Source organism: Microdochium trichocladiopsis (assembly GCF_020744255.1).
Source record: "Microdochium trichocladiopsis strain MPI-CAGE-CH-0230 chromosome Unknown B0I36scaffold_4, whole genome shotgun sequence".
NCBI lineage: Eukaryota > Fungi > Ascomycota > Sordariomycetes > Xylariales > Microdochiaceae > Microdochium > Microdochium trichocladiopsis.
The window spans coordinates 1,412,846-1,436,417 of NW_025763547.1; the positions used below are offsets into that span (position 1 = coordinate 1,412,846).

The 23,572-nt window shown below is 56.1% G+C and overlaps 8 protein-coding genes across 8 annotated transcripts; 5 read left to right on the plus strand and 3 right to left on the minus strand.

The window, feature by feature from the left end:
* Window positions 1-328: 328 nt before the first annotated feature.
* B0I36DRAFT_320497 (emp24/gp25L/p24 family/GOLD-domain-containing protein) lies at window positions 329-1,608 on the plus strand. Its single transcript, XM_046153560.1, has 4 exons — window positions 329-627; window positions 701-889; window positions 979-1,245; window positions 1,322-1,608. The coding sequence occupies exons 1-4, from the start codon at window positions 475-477 to the stop codon at window positions 1,343-1,345; spliced, it is 633 nt and encodes a 210-aa protein (XP_046013814.1). The 5' UTR covers window positions 329-474; the 3' UTR covers window positions 1,346-1,608.
* Window positions 1,609-2,022: 414 nt separating this feature from the next.
* B0I36DRAFT_373482 (SKIP/SNW domain-containing protein) lies at window positions 2,023-3,862 on the plus strand (the record flags this gene model as incomplete). The annotated part of the gene is made up of 2 exons (XM_046160201.1): window positions 2,023-3,624; window positions 3,692-3,862. The coding sequence occupies 2 exons, from the start codon at window positions 2,023-2,025 to the stop codon at window positions 3,860-3,862; spliced, it is 1,773 nt and encodes a 590-aa protein (XP_046013815.1).
* An 820-nt stretch (window positions 3,863-4,682) lies between these two features.
* Window positions 4,683-5,749, plus strand: B0I36DRAFT_361718 (uncharacterized protein; the record flags this gene model as incomplete). Its single annotated transcript, XM_046158525.1, has 5 exons — window positions 4,683-4,758; window positions 4,820-4,896; window positions 4,960-5,129; window positions 5,244-5,629; window positions 5,697-5,749. 5 exons carry the CDS (start codon window positions 4,683-4,685, stop codon window positions 5,747-5,749), a joined length of 762 nt encoding a protein of 253 aa, XP_046013816.1.
* A 940-nt stretch (window positions 5,750-6,689) lies between these two features.
* Window positions 6,690-7,487, minus strand: B0I36DRAFT_348118 (Tim17/Tim22/Tim23/Pmp24 family-domain-containing protein; the record flags this gene model as incomplete). The annotated part of the gene is made up of 3 exons (XM_046156649.1): window positions 6,690-7,070; window positions 7,170-7,265; window positions 7,401-7,487. The coding sequence occupies 3 exons, from the start codon at window positions 7,485-7,487 to the stop codon at window positions 6,690-6,692; spliced, it is 564 nt and encodes a 187-aa protein (XP_046013817.1).
* Window positions 7,488-8,171: 684 nt separating this feature from the next.
* On the minus strand, window positions 8,172-12,669 carry B0I36DRAFT_287159 (uncharacterized protein). The gene is made up of 8 exons (XM_046151617.1): window positions 12,540-12,669; window positions 12,143-12,305; window positions 11,933-12,080; window positions 11,399-11,864; window positions 10,397-11,336; window positions 9,086-10,332; window positions 8,709-9,023; window positions 8,172-8,646 (listed from the first exon to the last, which is right to left on the minus strand). The coding sequence occupies exons 1-8, from the start codon at window positions 12,540-12,542 to the stop codon at window positions 8,410-8,412; spliced, it is 3,519 nt and encodes a 1,172-aa protein (XP_046013818.1). The 5' UTR covers window positions 12,543-12,669; the 3' UTR covers window positions 8,172-8,409.
* A 2,438-nt stretch (window positions 12,670-15,107) lies between these two features.
* B0I36DRAFT_103353 (O-methyltransferase-domain-containing protein) lies at window positions 15,108-17,045 on the plus strand. Its single transcript, XM_046147753.1, has 3 exons — window positions 15,108-15,433; window positions 15,515-16,075; window positions 16,143-17,045. The coding sequence occupies exons 1-3, from the start codon at window positions 15,179-15,181 to the stop codon at window positions 16,707-16,709; spliced, it is 1,383 nt and encodes a 460-aa protein (XP_046013819.1). The 5' UTR covers window positions 15,108-15,178; the 3' UTR covers window positions 16,710-17,045.
* Window positions 17,046-18,028: 983 nt separating this feature from the next.
* Window positions 18,029-19,793, plus strand: B0I36DRAFT_240984 (branched-chain alpha-ketoacid dehydrogenase; the record flags this gene model as incomplete). Its single annotated transcript, XM_046149804.1, has 4 exons — window positions 18,029-18,288; window positions 18,407-18,526; window positions 18,623-18,905; window positions 18,993-19,793. The coding sequence occupies 4 exons, from the start codon at window positions 18,029-18,031 to the stop codon at window positions 19,791-19,793; spliced, it is 1,464 nt and encodes a 487-aa protein (XP_046013820.1).
* Window positions 19,794-20,815: 1,022 nt separating this feature from the next.
* B0I36DRAFT_320507 (septin) lies at window positions 20,816-22,945 on the minus strand. The gene is made up of 5 exons (XM_046153561.1): window positions 22,745-22,945; window positions 22,509-22,563; window positions 22,267-22,429; window positions 21,879-22,189; window positions 20,816-21,813 (listed from the first exon to the last, which is right to left on the minus strand). Exons 1-5 carry the CDS (start codon window positions 22,780-22,782, stop codon window positions 21,238-21,240), a joined length of 1,143 nt encoding a protein of 380 aa, XP_046013821.1. The 5' UTR covers window positions 22,783-22,945; the 3' UTR covers window positions 20,816-21,237.
* Between the last annotated feature and the right edge of the window lie 627 nt (window positions 22,946-23,572).

The following is a 23,572-nucleotide window of genomic DNA, read 5'->3' on the forward strand; positions in this document are numbered from 1 at the left end:
GAGACGTTTGTCTTTTTCCATGCTGCCAGACAGAGCCATAGAGCCAGTATGGTTGGACCCCGTCTTGCATGGTCGAGCTTGACTCTTATGTATTTGCCCATAGAGCTTCCACAAAGACAACAGCTGCCATTGGTGGCTCGATATAGTCCCAAAACGTACCAGAGACCCTCGATGTAGCAGAATTGTCTACCTCCTTGACTTTGCTGAGCCTGACCCCGCGTCGTGGAAATGTGAAGGTTGATGAGCTGGACTTCCGACAATGGGGTGGTGCTTACTTAAGCGCAGGGGGTAGCGTGGACTGAGAGACGAGACGGGACCACCTACGAAACAGGACCCACTTGCAAGCTGGCACATGTGGCATCTGGACACTCCTGTCGCGAGACCTCGCCGGGCCATCATCGAGAACCACTGCGACCTCCGTTCCGACTTCGACCTCGTCCCGCCCGCCCGTCTTCACTCGTCACCCCGCGCAGCATGAAGTTGTCATTCATGTCCGTCGGCCTCACGGCCTGGCTGGCTTCAGCAGTCTCCGCCACCGCCCTCACATACAAGCTCTCCCCTCACGAGGAGGCCTGCTTCTACGCCTCCACCGAGAAGACTGGCACCAAGATGGCCTTCTACTTCGCTGTACGACAATTCCTGAGATCCGGCCCGATATAACCTGCACAACCCCGGCTAACGCAGACCCATTGCTCTACAGGTCCAATCCGGTGGCTCATTCGACGTCAACTACGAAGTTACCGGCCCTGGCGGCAGGATCATCATTGAGGGCGAGAAGGAGCGCCAGGGAGACTTTGTGTTTACGGCCAACGATGCCGGAGAGTACAAATTCTGCTTCGCAAACGACATGAGCACGTACTCTGAGAAGTTTGTCGACTTTGAGATCGCGGTACGCACCCTTACTCGAAGGCTCTTTTGCGCATTTCGGCCGCAAATTGAGGCACCGGACTAATCTTTCTACTTGCTGCTGCATCTTAGGTCGAGGACGAAGTACGAGCCACACTGCCTGCCAAGCAGGGCACATCCCCCGAGCAGACGACTCAGCTCGAGGAGTCAATCTACAAGATTTCTGGCCAGCTGTCAACTATTACTAGAAGCCAGAAGTACTTCAGGACGAGAGAGAACCGAAACTTTGCGACTGTGCGGAGTACGGAGGGCCGCATCTTCAAGTTCAGCCTGATTCAGTGCATCATGGTGGTTGCCATGGGTGGTCTCCAGGTCTTCGTTGTGCGGTTCTTCTTCCAGGTATGTGAACAAGATTACCAGCTGGTCACTCTTAAGAACAAGTCGAGTGACAGATGCTAACCAACAACGGCTGCAGGGTGCTCGCAAGGGTTACGTATGAACCAGTCGCGGCGATCTGAGGTCCTTCTTCCTGTCTGCAGCAGGCTCGGGCTCTGCATGGGGCATGCCACTGCGTCCATGCTGAAGTTGCTGTAAAAAATAGCAATGAATAGTTGATGAAGTGTCGGATTTCCAAGACTATATGAAGAGCATTTATATGATGGCGGCATGTTATGGGATAAGCAAGCGAACACCGGAGTTCCTGCAAGGATCAGAACACGCAGCTTGGCCCTGCCAAGTTGTGAATACATGACATTCAAACCACTGCCACTATTTTGGAACGGTGATACAAAATGAAGTGACCCTCCAACTTTTTTCTTCCTTGATAATGGGACACCTTGGTCGACCTTTGTCCTGGTGTGATTGCTGCAAGTGGTGCCTGTGATGAAGCTCGAAAACGGGACTCGCGATTTCATACAGGGGTCGGCGTACGCTCTGGTACAGTGTGCACTGTGCTGGTTGACGCCAAGCTGTGATCCACTGCCGGCACGCCAAAAGTTCGAGGCGCCAGCCAGCAACCTTCTGTTCGGTTGCACGACAACAACCAACGGCTGCTCTCTCGACCTGACACCCCAGAGCGCGCATCACGGCAGCAGCATCATCAAGTCTCCTATCCGTCCGATACTCCATACGAAGCTTTCGACAGCCGCGCCGCCTTAGGGGCGCACCACAGCATCCATGGCGTCCATAGCTGCCTCTCTTGCGCAGGCTCTCCCAAAGCCGAAATACACGGGCGAGGAGGAGGAGATCCCCCAGCATGCCCAGCAGCGCGGACCGCGGATTGTCGGCGCCGGCCAAATCGATGAGTCTCAGATCGTGCTTCGAAGGTCGGGGCCTCCACCTTATGGCCAGCGATCAGGATGGCGTCCAAGGGGCCAGGAAGATTTCGGCGACGGTGGCGCATTCCCCGAGATCCCGGTTGCGCAGTATCCTCTCGAGATGGGAAAGAAGGGCTCCAGCACTAGCAATGCGCTCGCAATTCAGGTCGATGCCGAAGGCAAGGTCAAATACGACGCGATCGCGCGACAGGGCCATGCCGAGAACCGAATCGTGCAGGCCTCTTTCAAGGATCTGATCCCGCTCCGACAACGCGCCAACGCTGGCGAGATTGATCTCGCGAGACCGAGCGAGGAAGAAGTGGCCGCGACGGCTGAGAAGACCAAGAACGCGCTCGCTGCGCTGGTGAGCGGCGCAGTCGCGGCCCAGAAACCCAAGAACGTCAATGTTGGCTCCCGCAAGGACCCGACATTTGTGCGGTATACCCCGGCAAACCAGATGGGCGACAACTCGAAGAAGCAGGACCGCATCATGAAGATTGTGGAGAGGCAGAGAGACCCCTTGGAGCCTCCCAAGTTCAAGCACAAGAAGATCCCCAGGGGGCCCCCGAGTCCGCCGCCGCCTGTGCTGCGCTCGCCTCCACGCAAACTCACGGCCGAAGATCAGGAGATGTGGAAGATCCCGCCGCCTGTCTCGAACTGGAAGAACCCCAAAGGTTTTACGGTTCCTCTCGACAAGCGCCTGGCGGCAGACGGACGGGGTCTGCAAGATGTCACCATCAACGACAAATTTGCGCAATTCAGCGAGGCTCTCTTCATGGCCGACAGGCATGCGCGTGAGGAAGTCAAGCAACGTGCAATCATGCAGCAGAGGTTGGCGGAGAAGGAGAAGCAGGCCAAGGAGGATAATCTTCGAAACTTGGCCCAAAAGGCGCGCGAAGAGCGCGCGGCTGCCGCAAGAGGTCGCCGGGCGTCATCCCGGGACTCGAGAGACTCTCGGGATTCTCGTGACTCCAGGTCTCGGTCTCGATCTCGATCTCGCAGCTACAGCTATTCCGGGTCCGGATCCGAGAGTGACTCTTCAGTGCGCCAAAGAGAGAAGGCGCGTGCCGATAGGAGACGTGAGGAGGAGCGAAAGCTGCGACAGTCGAGAATGGGCGCTGAGAGGAGGGTGCAGGTCATGGCACGTGAGCAGAACCGCGACATCTCAGAGAAGATTGCGCTGGGTCTGGCCAAGCCTACACAGCAGGCCGAGACCATGTACGACTCGCGACTTTTCAACCAGACCAGTGGTTTTGACAGTGGCTTCAACGAGGACAACCCATACGACAAGCCACTTTTCCAGGCACAAGACGCCATCAGCAGCATCTACAGGCCAAGTGCCGCGAATGATGACTATGAAGATGAGGAGGCTGGAGATCGGGAGATGGCCAAGATTCAGAGACAAAGCCGGTATGGTGAAGTGTTGGGCAAGGGCACTTTCAAGGGAGCTGGTGATGCCGAGGTAAGCTATACTGTCCGCTTATAGTTATTTTGATTTGCCCAGATGACTAACGAGATTGCACATCCAGGCACGAGAAGGCCCGGTCCAGTTCGAAAAGGATGGCGGCATGGATCCTTTTAACGTTGACAAGTTCCTGACCGAGGTCGACCAGAGCTCTTCGTCAAAGAGAGGTTACGGGCTGCAGGAGGAGGACTCGCGGCAGCAAAAGAGGGCGAGAGTCGACGAGGATGAGGACTGAGTTGACAGGCCGCGTCCCTGGACTAGGCAACCAACTATTAGCATAATCTGAACATCGCATGAGCAGGCCAGCTCGTCTTTTGGGGAACAAGTCTCGCCAGAATCTGATATTGACCTTTACAAGGTGCATTCTGAGCATTGCTGATCGTTCCCTCGTGCCTGTCTTTGGATGGAGCACCTTTTTGCAGCACAGCCTCAAGCCTCTCTTTCTTTCACGTGCCAATGAGTTCTCGGGGGCAATCACAGGTGTCTGGGCCGTGGCTGCTTCGGAAGTCCCCCGTGTTTCCGATCCTGTTCTGGCGCAGAGCATCGACCATGCTGATAAGGCACCTTCCGTGCCAGCGTAGTGAGCTGCATGCACGTGTCCGCACGTGTTTCCTTTGTTGTGTTGCTTACTTACTTATAAGTTGCACGGACCTGCTTTACGAGCATCCGGCATCTGTCCTGGCGAGAGGCTTCAACAGGTCATCACGTTGCCCAACTCTATTGATTACACATATACATCCGTAACCCGCTCGTTCCGGCTTGATTCATCTGAGAGTCCAGCCCAGTTGCACCCCGGAGGACGCAGCACGATGCCGTCCCCAAATGATGGCATGTACGAGTTGTCAGACTTTTTAGGCGAGGCTGGCGAAGCTGGCGAGCGAGTCCCTCCACCCGCCCACGCCCGGGTGACCGGCCGCGTTCGTGCCAGGCAACGAGTCCGCTTCCGAGAACCGATTTGCAGCTACGCCCCCTCTCCAACCGTGCCTGCGAGGAAACATCCATACATGTTCTGTGTATGGCTGACTCTCTTCACTGCAGCAATTGCTTTGATCATCATGGCTTTCGCGCTCGGAGTAATACATCCCAGGCCCAGTTCCATCCGCAAGCCTGCGTACGAGCTCGAGAGCGAATGTATGTGCCTCCCCGTGGTCCAAGTGGCCTATTCGCTGTAGCTGACAGAAAATACTGGTAGATTCAGGGGGATCTTTCCTTGAGCAGTTTGACTCGTCCGTCGACTCCGAACCTGTGCTTGGACACGGTAGAGGAGCAGTATGTTGAAGCTCGCTATGAGTCATATTGGTTGCCTTACGAAGACTGACGGCCTCTTTTCAGGATATCAAGCTCACTCTTGCAAACACTATCATTATCAGCATGCGCCCTGTGTGGGATCCTGCCCGGAGCGGCTCGTCTGTCTGCCTGCAGTCGGGAAGACAGTTCACTAGTGGTCTGTCCGTCTTCGACGTCAAGCACATCCCGTTCGGATGCGGTGTCCGTCCATCCTTGTACTTGACGAGCGACATGAACTGGCCACAGCTTGGTCAGATAGACGCTCTGGGAACAACAAACTAGGGATTTGAGGGCAGCACGATGGCTTTGCATACTGATCCAGGGTGCAGCCTGGAGATGGTGACACAAGAGATGTCTGGAACAACGGCCACTTCGGATTGTAGCTCCCACAACGGCACGGCGCATTTTGGCTGCGCAGTCAAAGATGGCGCGGATGTTGTAGGCTTGTTATCTGGCGCTGGAGTCGCTTTCAATGGCACAGTCGCACTTGAGTGGCGACAAGACAGCATCAAGATTTGGCACTTTACAAGCGGGAACACACCCACCGATGTCTTCGAAGACAGACCCGACCCAGCATCCGAGTCGTGGGGTCCTGCAACAGCTCATTCCCCTGCCGACATCTGCGATCCCGGCAACTTCTTTGACAACCACACCATCTCGATCAGCATCAGCGTGTGCGATCCTAAAGCGCTCGCGCAATATCCTCAGCCAGGCCGTAGGTGGTCCTTTCTTTTTGCAGGCCTTGAATATTGCGCGTTGCTGATGAGAATGCGTGGACGAAGGTTCAATGACCTGCTCCGTGGACACAACAAACACTATGGAGGACGCCTTCTAGGAGATTGCGGAGATAAAGATCTATCGGCATTGTGAGTTTCCGAAAAAGCCTGAAATGTTCCACGAAGACTCCTACGTGGATATTAGCCCTTCACTGGCGGTACTTCAAGCATTTGCAATGTCCCAAGCTCTATCCAGGCGTAATCATAAGATCGACGAGTCCCTGAACGTGCAGCTCTACTAAATGAAGCACCGGATGAGACCCGCAATCGCACGTGGCCGAGAGTAGTTTTGGCCTACTTAGCACGACCATGAGCTAGACCATCACTTGCCAAGGCCAAAGCATGTCTAGATGATAGCTTTTCATGATCAGAAGGTCGTGTCTATTGCTATCTTACACTTAGCGACCCAATATGCCCGATCCATAAATATTCTATACAGCGAAAATACAGCCTGAACGCCTGTTGAGTAGATGGTGCAGAGATTCATGGTGAATATGGTTGTACAAGGACTCTGCCTCGTGTGTCCTCTTGAGATGCTAAAGGCTTTATACTTCGTTCTCCTCAGTCCCGGCGGATTTCGTTATCGGCTGTGGTATCATGTGTTGTACAATGCATGGTTATGCTCTCCCGGTATCGAGTCTAAGAAAAGGTTTCTGGCCGAGACGCAACTCGAGATGTTTATGTGGCTCATGGCATTCATGCGCAGCCTTTCGAGTTGGCAAGCGTTTGGTCGATGGGAGTCGAATAGTTCAGCCGCAGCCGGGTGTCCATAAAAAGTCGTGCGGCCTGTGCCTAGGTCGATTCCGATCACCTCTTTCTCCTTTCCTTTGCTGCTCGTTGGCGTTTCCCACTTGCGAATAGAGATGGGCTCTCTATACGCCAAAACCCAGCCCCTCACGTTTGTCGCAGCCGTCTCTAGCCGGCTCGGCAGCAGGCCCGCTCCGTTGTGGGTGCTGTTCTTTTCTTGGTGTTTGCGACAAACCGCGCTCTCTCTTCTGTCTACACGTCCTCCTTTGGCGGACTCCGCATATACGCATCGATGGCCGTGCTGAAGGCCGCGAAGGCAGCGCACCCGCCGGCCACGGCCGTGGGGCCGCCGCCCCTCGCGAGCACGCCGCCCGTCAGGCAACCCGCGGCGACGCTGTTGGTGAGGTCGTTTTTCGCGCGGAACCCCTCCACGCCGCACTCGATGCCCGAGTACAGGGCGCCGACTTTGCCAAAGTTGCGCGCCGACGACCACGCGCGGTTGCCCATGTCCTTGAAGCCGATCTTGATCTGCTGCCGCATGGGCAGCTCGGTGTATGGCTTGGCGGCGCCGCCGGGGCCCCCGGTGCCGGATGTGGCGCCCGCCGCGCCGTGGAAGGGGGTATCGTAGGACATCTAAAGTCGGGAACGGAACGGATAGTGAGATATGGTTAGTCTTTGTAAGAAAGAGGAATGAAGAGGAAAAGGGCCAGAGAGGGTGACGATGAGACTCACCGAAGCCATGAACAGACCAAACAGCCCACCCATGCCGAAACCCATGACTCCCGAGATGGCCGACTTGCCAAAACATGACTCCATCATGGCTTGCATCTGTTTGTTTTGCGAATACACACGCCCACACGTTAGTCCCTAACGACTGGACACACACGCACACACACACACACACACACACACATAGCGCAATGTCCAACACCTTGACACCGGGAGAAGAGGGGGGGGGCGTACAGCTTTGACATTGGGATCGTTGGGATCGTGTCCCGCGCCCGTCACGCCCGCCGCGGCATTGGCGCCGAGATCTCCGAGGCCGCTCATCTTTTTGGATTTATTCCGCCGCTTGTCGCTGTCCGGGGTTTCTTCTGATGTGATCCTCGTTCGTCGTCGTCGTCGTCGTCGTTGTCCGTCCCGCTTGTTTCAGACCGTGTGTCCTCCAAGTGGCTCAGTTGACGCGCGGCGCTTAATCGTGGTTATGCTGTAGAGCGGTACCGAAACGAGTCTCCGTGTCTCGGAGCAGGTCGTGGTCGTGATGTTCGTGAGTCTTTGTAGGTCTCGCGCCGGGTGATGGGAGGTCAACGCCGGGTGGGTTTTCGGCCTGAGGCGGGGCTGCGGCTCCCGTCTTTGATGCTGCTGCTAGGGGGCCGTGTAACTGCACGTCGTCTGAGGTCTCCCGGACTTGCCCAGATGTCCTTCGGGTTGCGCTTGTGCAAAGTTCTTTGTTGCAAAACAGGGCAAAGCGTCGGTCGGCAAGCTCTGAAGAAGTGCGACGCTCGACTTGCCAGGCCAGGCACGTGGGAAAATGTCGAGGGTCCTGCACAGTGGAGGCGGAAACTGCCGGGCTAGTCGCTGTGCAAGGCAAGCGACCGGGGTCGGTGGTGTCAAATCGCCGGAGCATTTTGTTTCTCGCCCGTCTTCACCGCCTGCCCACCACGACCACAGCAGAATCGTGACGCAACAGCTCAAGGAACCTCATACACGTTGACATCGACAAAGTTGGCCCAGTTCAGTGGTACAAAGCCTCGTTGTTCTTGGCATGCTCTATCAATGCATGGTAACTATGCTCAATGATCATACCGTGACAGCGCCAGAGCCAACTATATACGGCAGCGTGGACCGGCTACGTACATCATATGCCAGCCAAGGCCATGTCCGTGCCACGAATCTTTCAGCCTCACGATCTTATCGAACAATGCTTCCCGTCGAGTCTTGTGTATTCGCACTACCTCGCCTGCTCGTATACTTACTTCAGGAACATCTCTGTGCCATTGCGTGCTGATCTTGTACGGTCCGTGTGGTCCAGGCCAAGCACGGCATCTTCCTCAATGTTCCCAGACTCCTCAAGCAGTACGTCCTCGTCGGACAGGTACGCGGGCTTATTGTATCTGCGGAGAACCGCAAACTTGATCTTCTCAAAGGCCTTGCCCTTGATGCCCGTCCGCTTCTCAAGTCGTTTCTTCGTTTCTGAAAAGGGTTCGCCCTATAGCCGTGTTAGCCACGTTTGACTGGGGGCTGAAACGTTGCGAGACTCTTTGGACTTACTGGATGTAGGAGGAATTTGAAAGGCATCCCATGTGTCCGGGTCTGCTCTTTGTCGAAATGTTGCACCTTGATGAAATGCCTCTCCTCTGCCTCGAGCTCGTCTTCAGGGATGCGTTCCGCAATCACGTCGGTGTACTCATTAAGACTGATGACCGGATATGTCGGTGTCAGCTCCCGGAAGAATTTGTGGTGATGAATCTCATAGACTCGAATCTGGCCACCTTCCTCCTCATCTTGGATCTGCGCCTTCTTGGTGAATGCCTGGACGAGATCTTCGATATGGCCCTGCTTGTTGACAAGGACGTCAAAGGTCTCCTATTGATAATGGTGAGCATACGGATCAATGCAAAGCGCGCAGACCGGGGGAGCAAACTTACCTCCTTGGTGATGCCCTCGCTCAGCCAGGTCACCTTGACATTCTTCTTGGTGTCCAACTCAGCCAGGCTCATGTCCAGGACCTCGAAGAATAGCGAGTCGGCTCGAGTCTGCATGTTCTGATGGGCGTAGCTGTTTGTGCTCAGCATCATCCCAAGATTCGAGCTGGGACCACGCCGGATAGGTGTTTTGGGAGCGCCAGTGGCAGCATTCACGGTGAAGAGACGAAGATGCGTTGGCTCTACTCCCACCTGTTCGGCAATGCGTTCCGTTATCTGATCGTAGGTCGTCTTGACACTAAGGGTGAGCACAAAGCTGGTGAGCTCGGTGTTCTCACACCGCGGGTGAGGCAGAAACTGGACATCTCGCTTGTAGCAAAGAAAGTCGTAGAAGTCCCGCGCGTCGTCGAAGCGGTCCCACCTCCGCGGCGCATCTTCAGTGGTCTTGTCGCCTAGCCGAGACTTCTTTGCCACGCTCTCCCCTGAAGGCTTCTTCTCCGGTGCCTTCTGGAAACATATGATGTCGCCGTCCTGGAGCTCAGCAGCCTTTAGAGATTGCTTGGGCTTGAGGCCTTCAATCATGGTTGGCTTGATCTCCTCCCAGAGATGCAGCTGCTCGCCAGAAGGAACCTTGTCACCCCAGCCCATCTTCTTCGCGATGACCGGGGTCAGTTCTTCAACCTTCTTCTCGCGGCTCGCGTAGACGTGACCAACACCACGCAAGGTTTGCGCCTCCTGATCAAAGTACTTCAGGAACAGAAGTATCAGGTCATTTTTCACGACGACCCCATTCGCATTGCTTTGGTACGTTGGCCAGACGGCATTGCCCTGGGCGTCGACTTCCTCCGCGACCTCTGTCCATACTCGCAACGAATAATCTCTGCTAGAGTTTGCTGACCGCGCGTAGGTTTCTTCAATAGTCGGCCTCGTGTCCATGATCGGCTGGTCCGGTCTCGTGGTTTTGTTTTGGCGGTTCACCATGAGCCACAGCCGAATCCGCTTGGGATCTTGGCCGATATCCTGCGCAATGGTCTCCACGAGCTCTGCAACTGTGGCCTGCCTCTTCATACGGTACAGTCTTGGCGCAGCGGAGTCTTCCGTAGGACTGGCGTCGAAGTTTGTCAGATCGGTACCGGGGTGCTGCTTGAAAGTCTCTTCGGTGATGACCTTCACTGGCAAGTAAAGATGCTGTTCATCACGTTCCCGCTTCTTGATCTCACGCTGCAAGGCCTCTTGCTCCAGTTTCGTCTCTGCTTCGGCGTTAGCTTGCTGTGCTGCAAAGGTGTTTGGGGAGGAGGGAAAATTCAGTCTTACGCAGGTGGTGAGGACAATCGTCCTTTTCGACAGGTGTAAGAATATTGTCGAGCCGAGATTCACGAATGTACACTAACATGTAGGCATTCATTGTGCGCATAAAGGGACCCTTCTTTTGTGCGCCAGCGCGTGCCTGTGGCGATTGCGGATATTCTCCGCCGAATGCCTCCTCAAACACTTCTCTCATGGTTGCTTTGGTGACCTTGTCGTCGTCGAACCTGTGGAACCAGCCATCTTTGTTCGGCTTCAAAAACGCGTAATAGTGGCCTGCATCAAGACCTCCACTGTGAATGAGGACGCCATGGAGCTTGTACACCCAAGGCTCTGACTTGTCGGCGCCCTTCTCCAGGTATGGTTCCACATCAAGCGTCTCGGGAAACTCAAAACGGTCGTTGATCTTCATCATGGCGTCGCGCTGAATGTCGTATTCGAATCTCTTCAAGTGAAGGTGCAAGACGTCGGGGAAGCTGGTGAATATGACACCCTTGCGGGCGTCTTGATACTTGTGCTCATCGCCAGCCCAGTATTTGTTGTCGCCCTCCAGTGTCTCTTGCTGGATGTAGTCTTGGAAACTTTCCTGCAAGTTGGGGATGCCACGGACGTTCAGCTGGATATCCCAGAAATCCTCCAGGCGGCTGGATTCGTAGTCAACGTTGATGCACGAGATATAAGTCTTGTTCTTGCCGCTCAGCATTTTGGGCAGAGTATCTTCGGCAGCCGTGCCTTTCATCCTCTCCTCCATCCGCTCGATCAGCTTTCTCGAGAGCTCTTGTACGTCCTGTTGCTCAAAGACATGACGGGCATCCCACCCAAAAGACTTTGTGAGCTCGTTGGTGCCGACCGCAGAGTCTGATATCTGCAGCTGGTAAAACAACCTCTGCAAGGCGTAGGCACTGTTTGAACTGCTTTCATCATCGGCCGTTGGGATTTGATACACAGCCTGTTGAACAAGGTCAGTCAATGCGTCATGTGCAAGCTAAGATGCTCCTATCGCCAATATACCTTTCTGAAAGCATTTGTGAAGTATAATGACTGAAGCAAGGAGTTGAGGTAGCACGTAGCGCCCTGGTTCTTGAGACCGACGTAGCCCGTCTCCTTCTTCGAATCGTAGTTCGTCATGTTATGCCACAGGACACCGGTTTCATCTTCGACAACCCGGACGTACGCAGTGATGTTCACGGAGTCGTTTTCGACCAAGGGCCGCCCGGAGCCTTCCCACGGTGTTTGGAACATCCGCCGCAGCTCGAGATACCTGGTAAAGCCCCAGTCGGCTTCATCCCTGGTGAAGCGGTGGTGTGCGGTGTGCTGGTGTGAGTAGAGAGAAGGATCGTTGACGTTCCACATCACAAGTGTGAACTGGACGCAGCAACTCCAATCATTCGGGATCTGGGAGACATCAGGGAAACCATGCTCGAGATAGACAGAAGCTTGGTCCACACTGTTGCCGAACGGAAAGAGGAGAATCCGCCTGAAGAGCCTCAATGTCAGTCATGCCTAGTCTTGGTTTTGGTTCGACCTTTTCGTGGATTCACTGACCAAGGGAAACCACCGGCCTCAAAGATGGGCCCATGTTCTTTCTTATTCAATTGCCTCCAATTCTCGACTTTCCACGTGTGTACGACTGTCTCTTTGATCGGCGGTTCTTCGGCTAGTGGAGGGAGAACAAGCTCCTTCATGGCCTCATCTGGGGTTGAGAGAACGTTAATCCCCCTGTGTTTTCATTCTCGCATATGGCTGTGTACGTACAATCGTTCGCAAGTGTCACATTTTCCACCGCCAATGTGGCATCGCTGTCGAGGTTATCGGCTTCGATGTTGACCACCTGAGCGGCGTCGGACGGAGCAAGGAAGTCGTCTGGCTGCGAATCGATGGCCATTTCATTTGGCGAGTGAAGCTCTGAATCGTAGCTCTATCGGTGGCATATGCCTTGGTTAGCTTTTGGGGCACTGAAAGAGAGTGCCTGTTAAAGGCCGTTTTGGTGATTTGGTTCAATGCGCTTCCCGACGCTTCTGGCAAAATTGTAGGTGGTGTGTCGGCTTGCCAGGGCGGCGCCACGAGTCGGGGTTGGGCAGTCCCAGGTGCTTGGGTGCACGGGCAGGACCAAGGATATCAAAGGGTCGAGCGATTGGGGGAAGGCGCGTACCATGATTGCAACGGGGCGGCGTCGACCGCGCGTTGTCGCCTAGGAGCAGGCTGGGACACGATCGAGGACCGAGGCGCACGATGCAGGCGCAGAATGGTGAATGCGGCTATGTCGGCGGCGGGGTTTTGTGTGGAAGCCGGGTTGGAGATGCTGGCGTGGCCGGGAGGCACGAGCGAGGATGATGACGGAGGGGGAGCAGCTGAGCCAGTGACGGGAGCTAGCAGTCGGGGTCGGCAGCGCAGGCCAAGCTCTGCTGCCTCACTGGCGGATCCTGGGGGCTCGTAATGGCGGCGTATAGTGCAGCTTGGTCCGGGACCTTGGAGCGCTGCAGTCCGTATCTGTTGGGGTTGCGTGTAGAAGTGCTGGGCCAGGAGCGAGACAAGATCCTGACGTTGTCGAAAAGCTGCTTCGGCTGGAGAGGCAGGTGGTCACGACGGGCCAAGGCAACAATACTGGATGGGCCTGACTGCGGAGCTTGTGCTGCGAAAAGCTGGGAACGCGCGGTGGGCTGCTTGGGTGGAGCATGGACTTGATGCGCAGGTCTCAGACGGGCGGCGAGGCTCAGCCTGGCTGGCTGGCTGGCTGACTGGTGGCGGACCACGTACGCTACGCCTCCTCCTCCTCAAAGGCACTGACGCAGCATGAACGACATGGAACCGGCGCCCTCTCCTTGCCGATCTCAATTGCGGGCTGGTTGCCCACCCTGCAAATGGTCGCTGGCCTCACGCATGTATGTACTTATAGGTATCTAGTGGTCTCTTGGGAACGCAGACTTCTGTCTGTATTGGACGAGGGATGGAGCACGTCAAGACACAACTTCCACGGTCCTTGAGTAAGAGAAGCCTTGACGTGTATACAGTCGCCTCCGCAGACTCTGAGTTGTGGCCATGATGCAATGTCGGAGTGAGGCGATTGGTGACTCTGGCAGCCCGGCAAGTCAACCTACCCCGCCAACCCATGACGTGAGCCCCACCTGGCTCTTTCCCCAATCCTCAAGTTCATGATCGGCTTCACCAACATCCTCATCAGGGTACAATGTGCGACACTGGACAACAAGCATCCATGGATTATTTTTGGCACAATCGTGCTTCATCCCGTAATGGGTGCGTGTTGCTGTGCATGGAAATCCTCCACATGCATATTCGCACAACAGCAACCCTCTGCCGCACATCTGTACGACCCCAAATGGAGTACTGGCAATAACCCATGCCCCTGGCGTTCCCATTCGACATTGGACGTTCGGCAATAGACCCCAAGGGGAGCGGAGCCAATTGAAGCTCAGCCTCGCTACATTTCTTGAACAGAAACAATCAATAAAGGAGTGCTCCATGCGCATCAACAACGTTCGGATACAGCCATGACTACGAGCATGTCTGTAGAGCAGTGGACTGGTCTTTTGGTATTGATGAAGGGGGTTCGATTGATACTCCGGAGTCCAGACAGCTGCTTTAAATTCAATAAGCAAAACTCATCATCGCCGAGTCAGGCACGTTAGAGATACCCACAGCTGGCGACATTTGGACGCCCAACTGGCCACTGGATGTCGAGGGATACGCCGCTAGATCCAGCAATGAGTGAGTCTGAAGTGCGTATCAAGGTGGAAACTCCCTTTTCGCAGTGATGTGACATCATGGAAAACGATATTGCCGGCAAGGGGTATATATGCGAAAGGTCAGGCGGAGAAGATTGGGATGAGTTTTGCCGTGCCTGGACCCGTTGCGAATCTTGTCAAACTGACCGGGGCCATGACTGCAGCCTTCCGTGCCGAGGAGTGCTTAGCCGAGAGACCCATACTGAATGGAACAACAGGCTTCAAACCAATATTATAGATCAACCCTGAAAAGTGAACTACAGGAGAAGCCAAGACGCTCGTAGAGACGGGCAGCCATTTCGAGCCTCAACGTGGGCGGCTGATGCAGTTCCGCCGGTCCGAAAAGGAGCACAAAGAAGCACGTCTGAAAACTCCCGAGCCGGGGGTTTCCGCAGGCCAATGTTGCAAGCAGCAGGGATCAGCCCATTTGGTTGCAAGCAGGGAGGAATGTGATCAAATTTTCAAGGCTTGGCGGCATGGATGATTTCGGGCAGGAGGCCGCTGATGGATAAGATAAAATCCAGGATCTTATCAGATCCTCGAGGTGCAGAGACCCCAGACCCCTGACATCCCCACCATCGGGTCCCGCCTCGACCACAGACAAAGCAGCCACCAGCCGCTCTGTGTTGCCGCTAGCGCTAGACTGCATCTCGACGTCACTTGCAATGGCCCGGCACTTGCATCAGGGCCCCGTCCTTGCCCCTCTGCCCAGGCTTCGTGGATGGGGTCCAGGATGGAGCGTGTCAGTCTCATGGCCACACAGGACCAGCTGTCCATCTCCGAGACCGCACGATCGGCTCTTCTCTCGGGCATGTCAACCTCGAGTCAGCCCGCAAATGGCCGCATCCTTCTTGGCGCTTGGTCTGCCAGTAGTTCTACCTTGGGGTTATATAATGCCCTCGTCCCACCCGGAGACCCAGATCAGTTGGAGGTCCCTTGACTGACGTAAATCATCCATACGCCCATTCCCCAGTCTCAATTACTTCAGGCACACTATCGCGAGGTGTAACGCAAGTCTCATCCAGTCATCCGGTCCACAGCAGTCATCATGGGGGACGCAATAGAGAGCCAGCCTACGCTCAACGATCTTGCCGCCAAGATCAGCGAGCTGTCACAGACTTTTACAAAGTTCATGGACAAGAACAAGATCGCAGCGCCCACATTTGCTGCTGATAGCCCAACAAGCTACACTGGGCTAGATGCCGAGGCTTTTGTCCTCAAGGGCCAGCTCCTCGATGCTCTGTCGGATATGTGGATCCTCGCCCAGGGTCCCAGCGAGAGCATCTTCAATTACTGCCACAGCGTAAGGCTCCTCCTCCGAGTGCCAAGAAGGGAGGCCTAATGGGGAGTCTCATCGACTGACCATGCATGGAAATACTCACAGGCCATGCCTGACGCAAGCTGTCTGAGCGTTCTTAACCATTTTGACTTCTGGGCCGCAGTGCCAGTGGACCGGTCTGCCTCATACTCAGAGATATCCAAGAAGGTTGAGCTGCCAGAGGATGTGGTCCGCAGAGTGATTGAGCACGCCACAACACTACGCATCTTCGCTGAGACCGTTCCGGGCTCCCCCACCACACGAATCGTCCATACGTCGCGGTCCGCGGCACTAGCAAAGTCCCCCGGTCTCAAGGCTCTTGTGTCTACACTCCTCGACGATGCCGGTGCCCCTTCCATGGTGCTCAGCCAAGCGCTGGAGAAGTACACCAAGGGTAGACCGCAGCTGACAGAGAAGATGAGCGAGACATCCTTCGCCATGCTTCACAAAGGCGAATACGCCAACTCGTGGGACTACATTGAAAACGATGGTGAGGGAGAGCAGAAAGGATGGCGGCAGCGGAACTTTGTCACGTTCATGAGCTACCTCAAGGACATGTTTCACTTGGAGAATCTCGTGGCGGATTCTGTGGACTGGACATCCTTTGGAGAGGCTCATGTGGTTGATGTAAGTCGTGTGCCATTCTTGCAAAACATCCACGAGAACAGACGCTAATCAGCACATCTCATCCCAGATCGGAGGCTCAGCTGGTCACGACTCCTTTGTTCTGGCGCGCAAATTCCCCCAGCTCAGCTTCACAGTTCAGGACCTGCCTCAGGTAGCTCCCGTCTTTGACAAGATGCTCCCTGAAGATCTCAAGTCGCGTGTCTCGTTCTCCAAGCACGACATGTTCCAGCCGCAGCCGGTGCACGGCGCCGACATTTACATGCTCAAGCTCATCATGCACGACTACCCTGACTCGGAGGCCATCAAGATTATCCGCAGCCAGATCCCCGCGATGAAGCGCGGCAGCAAGCTGCTTATCATCGAGTATATCAAAGTCGAGGCGAGCGAGGACGCCGAGGGCAAGACTGCCAGCTCATCAGAGGCCAGTAAGCCGGCCGAGGCTGTCCCGCGCACGATCAAGAACTATGGCACTGCGACGGATCTGCGGATGATGACGCTGTTCAATGCCAAGGAGAGGGTGCCTGCGGAGTATCCCAAGCTCGTGAAGGCTGCGGACGAGCGCTTCGAGGTAACCAAGGTGATAGCCAACCCGATGACCTTTTTCGTGGTGGTAGAGGCCGAGTGGAGAGGTTAGAGTCTCATCTCTGCAACTTCACAACTGTGGAGGCCGCACGAGCGTATAGATTAAACGGGGGAAAATGCGCTACGTGGTGTGGTTCATAGCCATGAGAGGATTTCCACTTCACGCGTGAAGTTTCGATAACGTAGTAGCATAATACACCTGCGACCTAAGAAGGAACTGTTCATTGTGTTGAACGACAGAACAGGGTCTCCGACACGTGCTGATGCGAAGGGCTCAGGCCACCCCCTACCCCTGTCACACAGACCCAGCCTTTAAGCACGCACACATACGGGCAAGAGCGGCAGCAAAGGTGCTGGATTGGACTCCTTTGAGGTAGCACGCCAGCCTGCATAGAGGAGATCTGCTGATCATGCTGGCAAGCGTGTGAGATCCCCCCCGCCTCAAGAAAACTCGCCGAGTCGAAGGGCGTGTCACCCTCCTTTTCCCCTGCCTGGTGTGTTGACAGCCCGTCCAATTGACATCAGCCTAATGTTGCAAGCACCGGCTTGGGGTTACCTGGGGAAGCTTGTGATGCCGTGTCACCCTCCAGCGGCACGACCCCTCAGGACGCAGTGGGAAAAGCCCCAGGTCTGGAGCCCTGGACCAAGATGCAATGAGATACTAGAGCGGCAAGCCGAGCCGGCACTGGCGATGCAGCGTCTCCGCAGCAGCCTGCTTGAAGCCTGCAGGACGATGTCCAGAACAGTCATCACATGCGAGCAGGCAATTGCAGCCTCGAGTGAGGAACTGAACACACCCTGACGTGGCCAGTCACCCGATCAGCTGTGTGTCGATTGCCTGCGCTTCGGAGCAATGAGAAGCCACTGCGGGTTCGAGCACAAGCAGTGTCTCTTCATATATCTGCAGGCTCTCCGCGTTTCTAACACTGCACAACGGCCGTCTGTAGGTTGGTCGCGTTGCAACTTTGTAAGTCCCAGCTGGGCGTCTAAGGGTGGCTTCCCCTTCCGCGTCCCCGGCCTCGGAGCTCTCCACGCCCTGCGTCACTGGTGACTACATTATCGATAGCCTGCCCGCACCCTGTTCGCGTCCAAGCTGCCCCCCAGTAGCTCCCTCGACAGCTCCGATCTCAGGTGGAATGGGCCAGCCTTTTTGAGAAGCTCAAGCTTTAAGCTCTTTTACCCACCCTCCCCGACGAGAGTCGCGTTCCCTAGCTTCAGCTTCAGCTTCGAGTGAATACCTCGCATTTCCTGGCCCGTCGATACGCAAATCTGCAGCGCGAGGAGGAGAGAACAGCGAGACGGAGACGGCAACGGCCAGCACGAGCACCGTCCACACACCTGTACAGGACCCTTGCTGATGGACTTGTCGGCATGTCGTCAGCCCTCGTGACACGCAATGTCACCAAGACAACCTCCCAGCTGAGGTTTGCAGCTGCTCCCGCCATCATAGCAGGCAGGTCCATCTGTTCTGCTGCATCGCCTGCCGTAACCACATCCAAGGGTTTAAATAAATCCTCACCCAGAGCAGTCGGCGCTGCGCAGCAGGGACACTCCAGTGGTCTACAGGTCTCCAGCAGGCGTTGGTCCCAGGGGCCCGCGACCCAATGGCGTCCCGTCCAGGTGCTTGACGAGTAAGTTTTCTTGGGCGTCATGGGCCCGAGAACATGGCTGCCGCAGGTTCTGTCGTTGCGACCACCGCGGCTACTCTTCCTGAGCACATCACTGACATGGTGTTCCTTTCACTTATAGGTGGGTGGCCAAGGAGGCACGGCCGATTAGTCTACGGCAACTGATGGTCTTTGGCCGCTCCTTGACCGAGTCTCGCCTGCTCAGCTCCGCCAACTACGTCCGGACAGAGCTGCCGACGCGGTAAGCTACATTCGCCCAGGAATTCTGTTTTCCTTGGAAGGACTAAAGGGATGGCCCAAGGCCTTGGTGGGCTAACCAATTGCCTCGTTCAACCAGTATCGCACATCGCCTCCGAGATATGCAGCGCTTGCCATATGTCGTCGTCACCAACCCGCACGTGAGCGATGTGTACGAGCTTTACTACTCGGCCTTTGACACCCTGCGGCGGACGCGGGAGATCAAGACGCTCGAGGACAATGAGAAGTTCTGCGAGCAGCTCGGCCAGCTGCTGCGGGGCCACCTGAGCGTCATACCAAAGCTTACGATGGGCATGCTGGAGTGCAGTGGGCTCATGCCGGCTGACGAGCTCGACAAGTTCATGAACACGATTCTGCGATCGGTGAGTGCTCGAGAATAGTGTGTTTGGAGCCCCGTAGGTACTGGGGCCAGTGCCAGAGGACAAGACTAAACGGTTCCTTCTGTGCAGAGGATATCCCGACGGGTCATCGCAGAGCAGCACCTATCCCTCACGGAGACGTTTAACTCGGACTGGTACTCTCCTGGCTCGACGGTGGCAGAGGCGGACTACATCGGCGAGATCTTCCTCAAGTGCGTGGCCAAAGACGTCGTTGAGGGCTGCGGCAAGGCAGTCCAGGAACTAGCACGATCTGCGAACGGACCCGACGTACAGATCCCCGAGATCAAGGTCGACGGCCACCTCGACGCCACCTTTCCGTATATCCTGAGCCACCTTCAGTACATCATTGGCGAGCTGCTGCGCAATTCCGTGCAGGCCGTCATCGAGAACCACGCGAGCAAGAGCAAGGACCCATCTTCAAAGCCGCCCCCTATCGAAGTCACGCTCTGCGAAGCCCAGCAGCACGTAATCATCCGGATCTCCGACCAAGGCGGCGGCATCCCGCGAGATATCCTGCCCTATCTGTGGTCCTTTGGCAAGGGCCCCAGAAAGAGCCAGCGCCTAGAGCACCTCACGCAGGTGCCTCTGCTCGCGACAACCCTGCAGGAGCTGCGCGTGGACGGCAACTTCAGCGGCCTGCAGGACGGCGAAGGGCAGACGAACAACTCGCTCGCCTCGCTGTCCACGCGCTCGCCGAACCTGCGCCTGGGCATGGGCCTGCCGCTGAGCCGCGTGTACGCCGAGTACTGGGCCGGCGGGCTCGAGCTGCACAGCCTCGAAGGGTATGGCGTCGACGCGTTCCTGCAGATTTCGAAGCTCGGGAACAAGAACGAGCAGCTGGCCACGAGAGCTTCCATGGACGCTATATGAAAACAAGAACGCTAACCCCGAACCATTGTATACTGTTGCACAACGACACCATTGCTTCTACCTATTAGTACTTCGAAACAGCTACGCTTGAACCAAGCCTGGGCGGCTGGCGCTACAACCCGAGTTTGTAGCTAAGTTCGAAATTGCATAGCGAGAACCACCACTCGGTCTCAGCTTTCAACCCCCACTTGCAACCTCGGTCCAATTCAACGCTGTCAGCAGCGAAGCGACATAGATGAAATGATCACCCACTCCTGATACCCGACACACACAACTCTAGCACCTGCCTGCCTGCCGACCTGCTTACCCGAGCCAAACCTGGATCTCTGCTAAAGATATGCTCGGTCTCCAAGCAAAAGCATTCACAATGTACGATTGCTCCCAGACTGGCCATATTCTCTACCCACCTAGGCCAGGCAGGCGAAGCCGCTCAAAGCACTCGGGGAATGTCGGTCTCCATCAAGCTCCTACTTTAACGGCCCCCCGCTGCTTGGGCTTTTTGTGCACCTTGGAGGGGGGAAAAGGGGGCAGCCGTGTGTGTCTAAACTGGAGAAACCCTGCGTCCCGGGGCCACGATGCGACTTGCAACACACAAAGTTAACACTGATGGCGGCGAAATATGGCAGGCCCGCCCTCCACAAGAGGGGAGAGAGTGATTGGGTGGGCGGGGGGGGGGGGGGAGGAGGATAAGATTTCCCTGCGTCGATTAACGGCCAGGTCTACGAGAAGCGAGAGAGAGGAGGGATGAAAACACTCGTTGCGTGGGGATGTTGCCCTTGTCCATGTTGAGCTTCAGACGACCTTCGCTCGCTGTCAATGGATCGCAGCGACGACGCGCGCCAAAGATATATGCGGCTCCAAGCCAAGGACAGGAATGAGCATCATTAATTTTGTTCATGGGACGTTGTCGCGACTGTCTATCACCCGTTGTGCTTGGTGGGGACAGACAGTTTTTGGGCCACGGACAGCTGAGACGAGGATACAAACTGGCGTCATCACTGGGAAACATTCTCGGCGGGAAAGCTGTGAACTAGAGTAAAGGTTTAACTGGTATCATAAGAAAGCTTTGGATTACACCATGAACTAATAAACCTGACTGCTTCTTCGCGGGGCAATTGCAGGGAGACGAGGCCATCTCCCCTCCACGGGCATTCCCCGTTTGCCGGCTAAAATATAAAGGACAATAATCGCAGATTGTGGCTTTTTCATCCCTCCCACGGGCAGCAACCTCGAAAAAATGAAGAGTGGTCGTGCCTCCGTCTAGAACGTCTCCAGCGAGCAGTTCGCATGATTAGCTCTCTCAAGCATATATATCGCCGCAAGAGGAATGATAGATTTCCGAATCTCGTGCAAGACCAGTTGGCATAGGCAGCGCAGTCGCCACATTGTCGCCAAGTTTTCCCACGCAGGCTCCTGCTCAGACTCCCGTCCAACTCGGCTGAGTTTAGCGGCGACCGCTGCGCGCGACGCTGCCCTGCATCTGCTCGAGCTCGGTCTCGAGCTGCTTGATCTGGGCGTGTGTCTGCTCGAGGTCCTTGTTGAGACGATCGCGCTCGGCAATGAGCTTCTGCTCCCATTGCCGGAAGCGCTGCTCCTCGATCTTGACCTGCTCAGTGAACCGCTTGCGGAGCGCCTCCTCCTCCTCCTTGTACTTGGGGTTGTCGAGCTTGCGGGGACGAGCCTCGCCAAACTTGCGAGTCTCCATTTGCTGCGCACGGTACGCCTCGTAGTGGAGCTCCTCAGTGGTGTGGATGAGATCCAGCATGTGTGTGCGGATCAGAATCGAGCGAAGCTTCTTGAAGTCGCAGTGGTCCTCGTTCTCGACCTCGGCAACACCCCACGAGTACTGGCGACCCTTGACGATGCGGCCATCGCTGGTCTTGACGTCCTTCTCGGAGCCAATGACAGCGAAGGGCACGGCGGCCATCAGGCTGCGGGCATGCTGAGCAGCCGCCTCATCATCCTCCTCAATCGGGGGCTGGTAGATCTTGATGCTCTGAGCCTCGACAACGGCGCGGATCTGATGACAGGGGCAGTTAGCTTCATGCGGATCTGCATGAGTGATTGTAACTTGGGCGGACGTACCTTAGCCTTGAACTTGGCGAGGTCGACGGGGCTGAGAGTATCAGCCTTGGCGATGACGGGAATCAGGTTGACTCTGGAGCACAGTCTCTTCATGACCTCAATATCCAACGGCTTCAGGGTGTGGCCAGTGGGACGGATGAAGTACAAGCAAGCGTGGACGCGGAGGTCAATCTTGTCCTGGCGGCGGGGCTGTTGCTCCTGGAGCATGTAAGACTCGTGCTGGTCGTCGAGGAACTCGATAATGGGCATCCAGGAGTCGCGGTTGTTGACGTAGTCGCCGAAACCAGGGGTGTCGATGACAGTGAGGCGGACTGGATGATGGGTCAGTAAAGTGGACAGGCTGTTGCATTCGTAGGAAACCAGCTGGTTGCCTCGAGGCAGAACTTACCCTTGAAGAACTTCTCCTCGAGCTCGGCCTTTGTGATCTCGATCTCTACGGTCTTGTCGACCTGCTTCTGGTGGCGCCTCTTGTGGTCGGCATAGTTCTTGATGGTGGTCGAGAAGAGGGTGTTGATGAATGTTGTCTTTCCAAGGCCTGATTCACCCGCGACCTGATCCGTGCAAAGAAGTCCATGTCAGCGCTCGTTCGGCTCAATAGGAGCAGGGTAGGAACCGAATATGTTGACGCACCATGATCGTGAAGGCAGCACCACGCTTGGCAACAATCTTGTGCCGCTGGTTGGGCCTGGTGTAATCCCCTTGTCAGTATAACCATGCTACTACGAGCTTCTGCGTGGTAGGCGCGAGAATGATCACTGTCCATTGCAGCGCGACAGCGGACGCGGCCACCAGGGGCGAGGTTGAGCAAGCGCGACGAGGGAGGGGGCGGCTCGATGGCGGATCAAGGATTTGAGGAGCGGACTGACAGGTTGGCAATGCCAATGGGAGAAGCGGTCTCGGCCATTGTGACGACGGGTTTGTGGTTTGCGTCGGCTTGGTGAAGTGGTGTTGTTGGGGTGGATGGGTGATCAGGAGACGAACAGATGGACGACAGGTAGCTGGAGGTGGATGGGACGCAGTGGTTTAGCGGCAAGGGGACACACAGGCACAGGATGCGGAGAGTCGGCGGTCAACGAAGGGCGGGCAGGGACGAGCCAGGGCAGGACAGGGAGGCTCCTACTGGCAGATGGGCAGAGCGGCCGGGGGTCAAGTCACTATCTGCAGCAGGACGGACGACGGGAAGAAACCCAGTGAAGCACAACCACCGGGGGACACCCTCATGACAACAGACAGCGCCTGCACTCAGTCTTGCTACGGGAAGGCCATTGCCATTGCCTGACACTCGACGCCAGGTTTGTCGAGAGACACGCCAGCGAGGATGGAGCTTGCGCGGTGCTGGCTGGGAATCGAGGGCGGCGCCCGCTCTGGCTTGGGTACTTCTGGCTGGCTTGCGTGCCTGAAGGTGGAGGAGGTGACGGCCTTTAGCACCACAAGCTCACTCAGGGGCCTGCGCGGCCCGGGGCCCTCTGATTGGCCAGCCGCAGCTCTCTGCCCAAGCTCTCCCGCCTGCAGACAATGGAGTGTTTAATTTTGCGGCCCATGCCAGGGGAGCCAAAGGGACCACCTCCTCGTGTGGTGTTTTCCCACTGCCGGTCCCAATCAACCCGCCTTCTCCTATTCTCTGCTCGGGGCCAATCCAACCGGGGGGGCCAGAGTGCTCCCTCTCATTCCCCATGGACCCTGCACACCATCTC

Bases quoted from the DNA above. Each gene is read 5' to 3' on its own strand.
- B0I36DRAFT_320497 (XM_046153560.1), top strand. From the start codon at position 475: ATGAAGTTGTCATTCATGTCCGTCGGCCTCACGGCCTGGCTGGCTTCA. The intron at 628-700 runs GTACGACAATTC...ATTGCTCTACAG, and splicing joins AGATGGCCTTCTACTTCGCT to GTCCAATCCGGTGGCTCATT. The intron at 890-978 runs GTACGCACCCTT...GCTGCATCTTAG, and splicing joins TTGTCGACTTTGAGATCGCG to GTCGAGGACGAAGTACGAGC.
- B0I36DRAFT_287159 (XM_046151617.1), bottom strand. The intron at 10,333-10,396 runs GTAAGACTGAAT...ACGCCGAAGCAG, and splicing joins CGATTGTCCTCACCACCTGC to AGACGAAACTGGAGCAAGAG. The intron at 8,647-8,708 runs GTAAGTCCAAAG...ACACGGCTATAG, and splicing joins TCAAATTCCTCCTACATCCA to GGCGAACCCTTTTCAGAAAC.
- B0I36DRAFT_103353 (XM_046147753.1), top strand. From the start codon at position 15,179: ATGGGGGACGCAATAGAGAGCCAGCCTACGCTCAACGATCTTGCCGCC. The intron at 15,434-15,514 runs GTAAGGCTCCTC...AAATACTCACAG, and splicing joins TCTTCAATTACTGCCACAGC to GCCATGCCTGACGCAAGCTG. The intron at 16,076-16,142 runs GTAAGTCGTGTG...ATCTCATCCCAG, and splicing joins GAGAGGCTCATGTGGTTGAT to ATCGGAGGCTCAGCTGGTCA.
- B0I36DRAFT_320507 (XM_046153561.1), bottom strand. From the start codon at position 22,782: ATGGCCGAGACCGCTTCTCCCATTGGCATTGCCAACCT. The intron at 22,564-22,744 runs GTCAGTCCGCTC...GGATTACACCAG, and splicing joins CCCATTGGCATTGCCAACCT to GCCCAACCAGCGGCACAAGA. The intron at 22,190-22,266 runs GTAAGTTCTGCC...CCCATCATCCAG, and splicing joins CGAGGAGAAGTTCTTCAAGG to TCCGCCTCACTGTCATCGAC.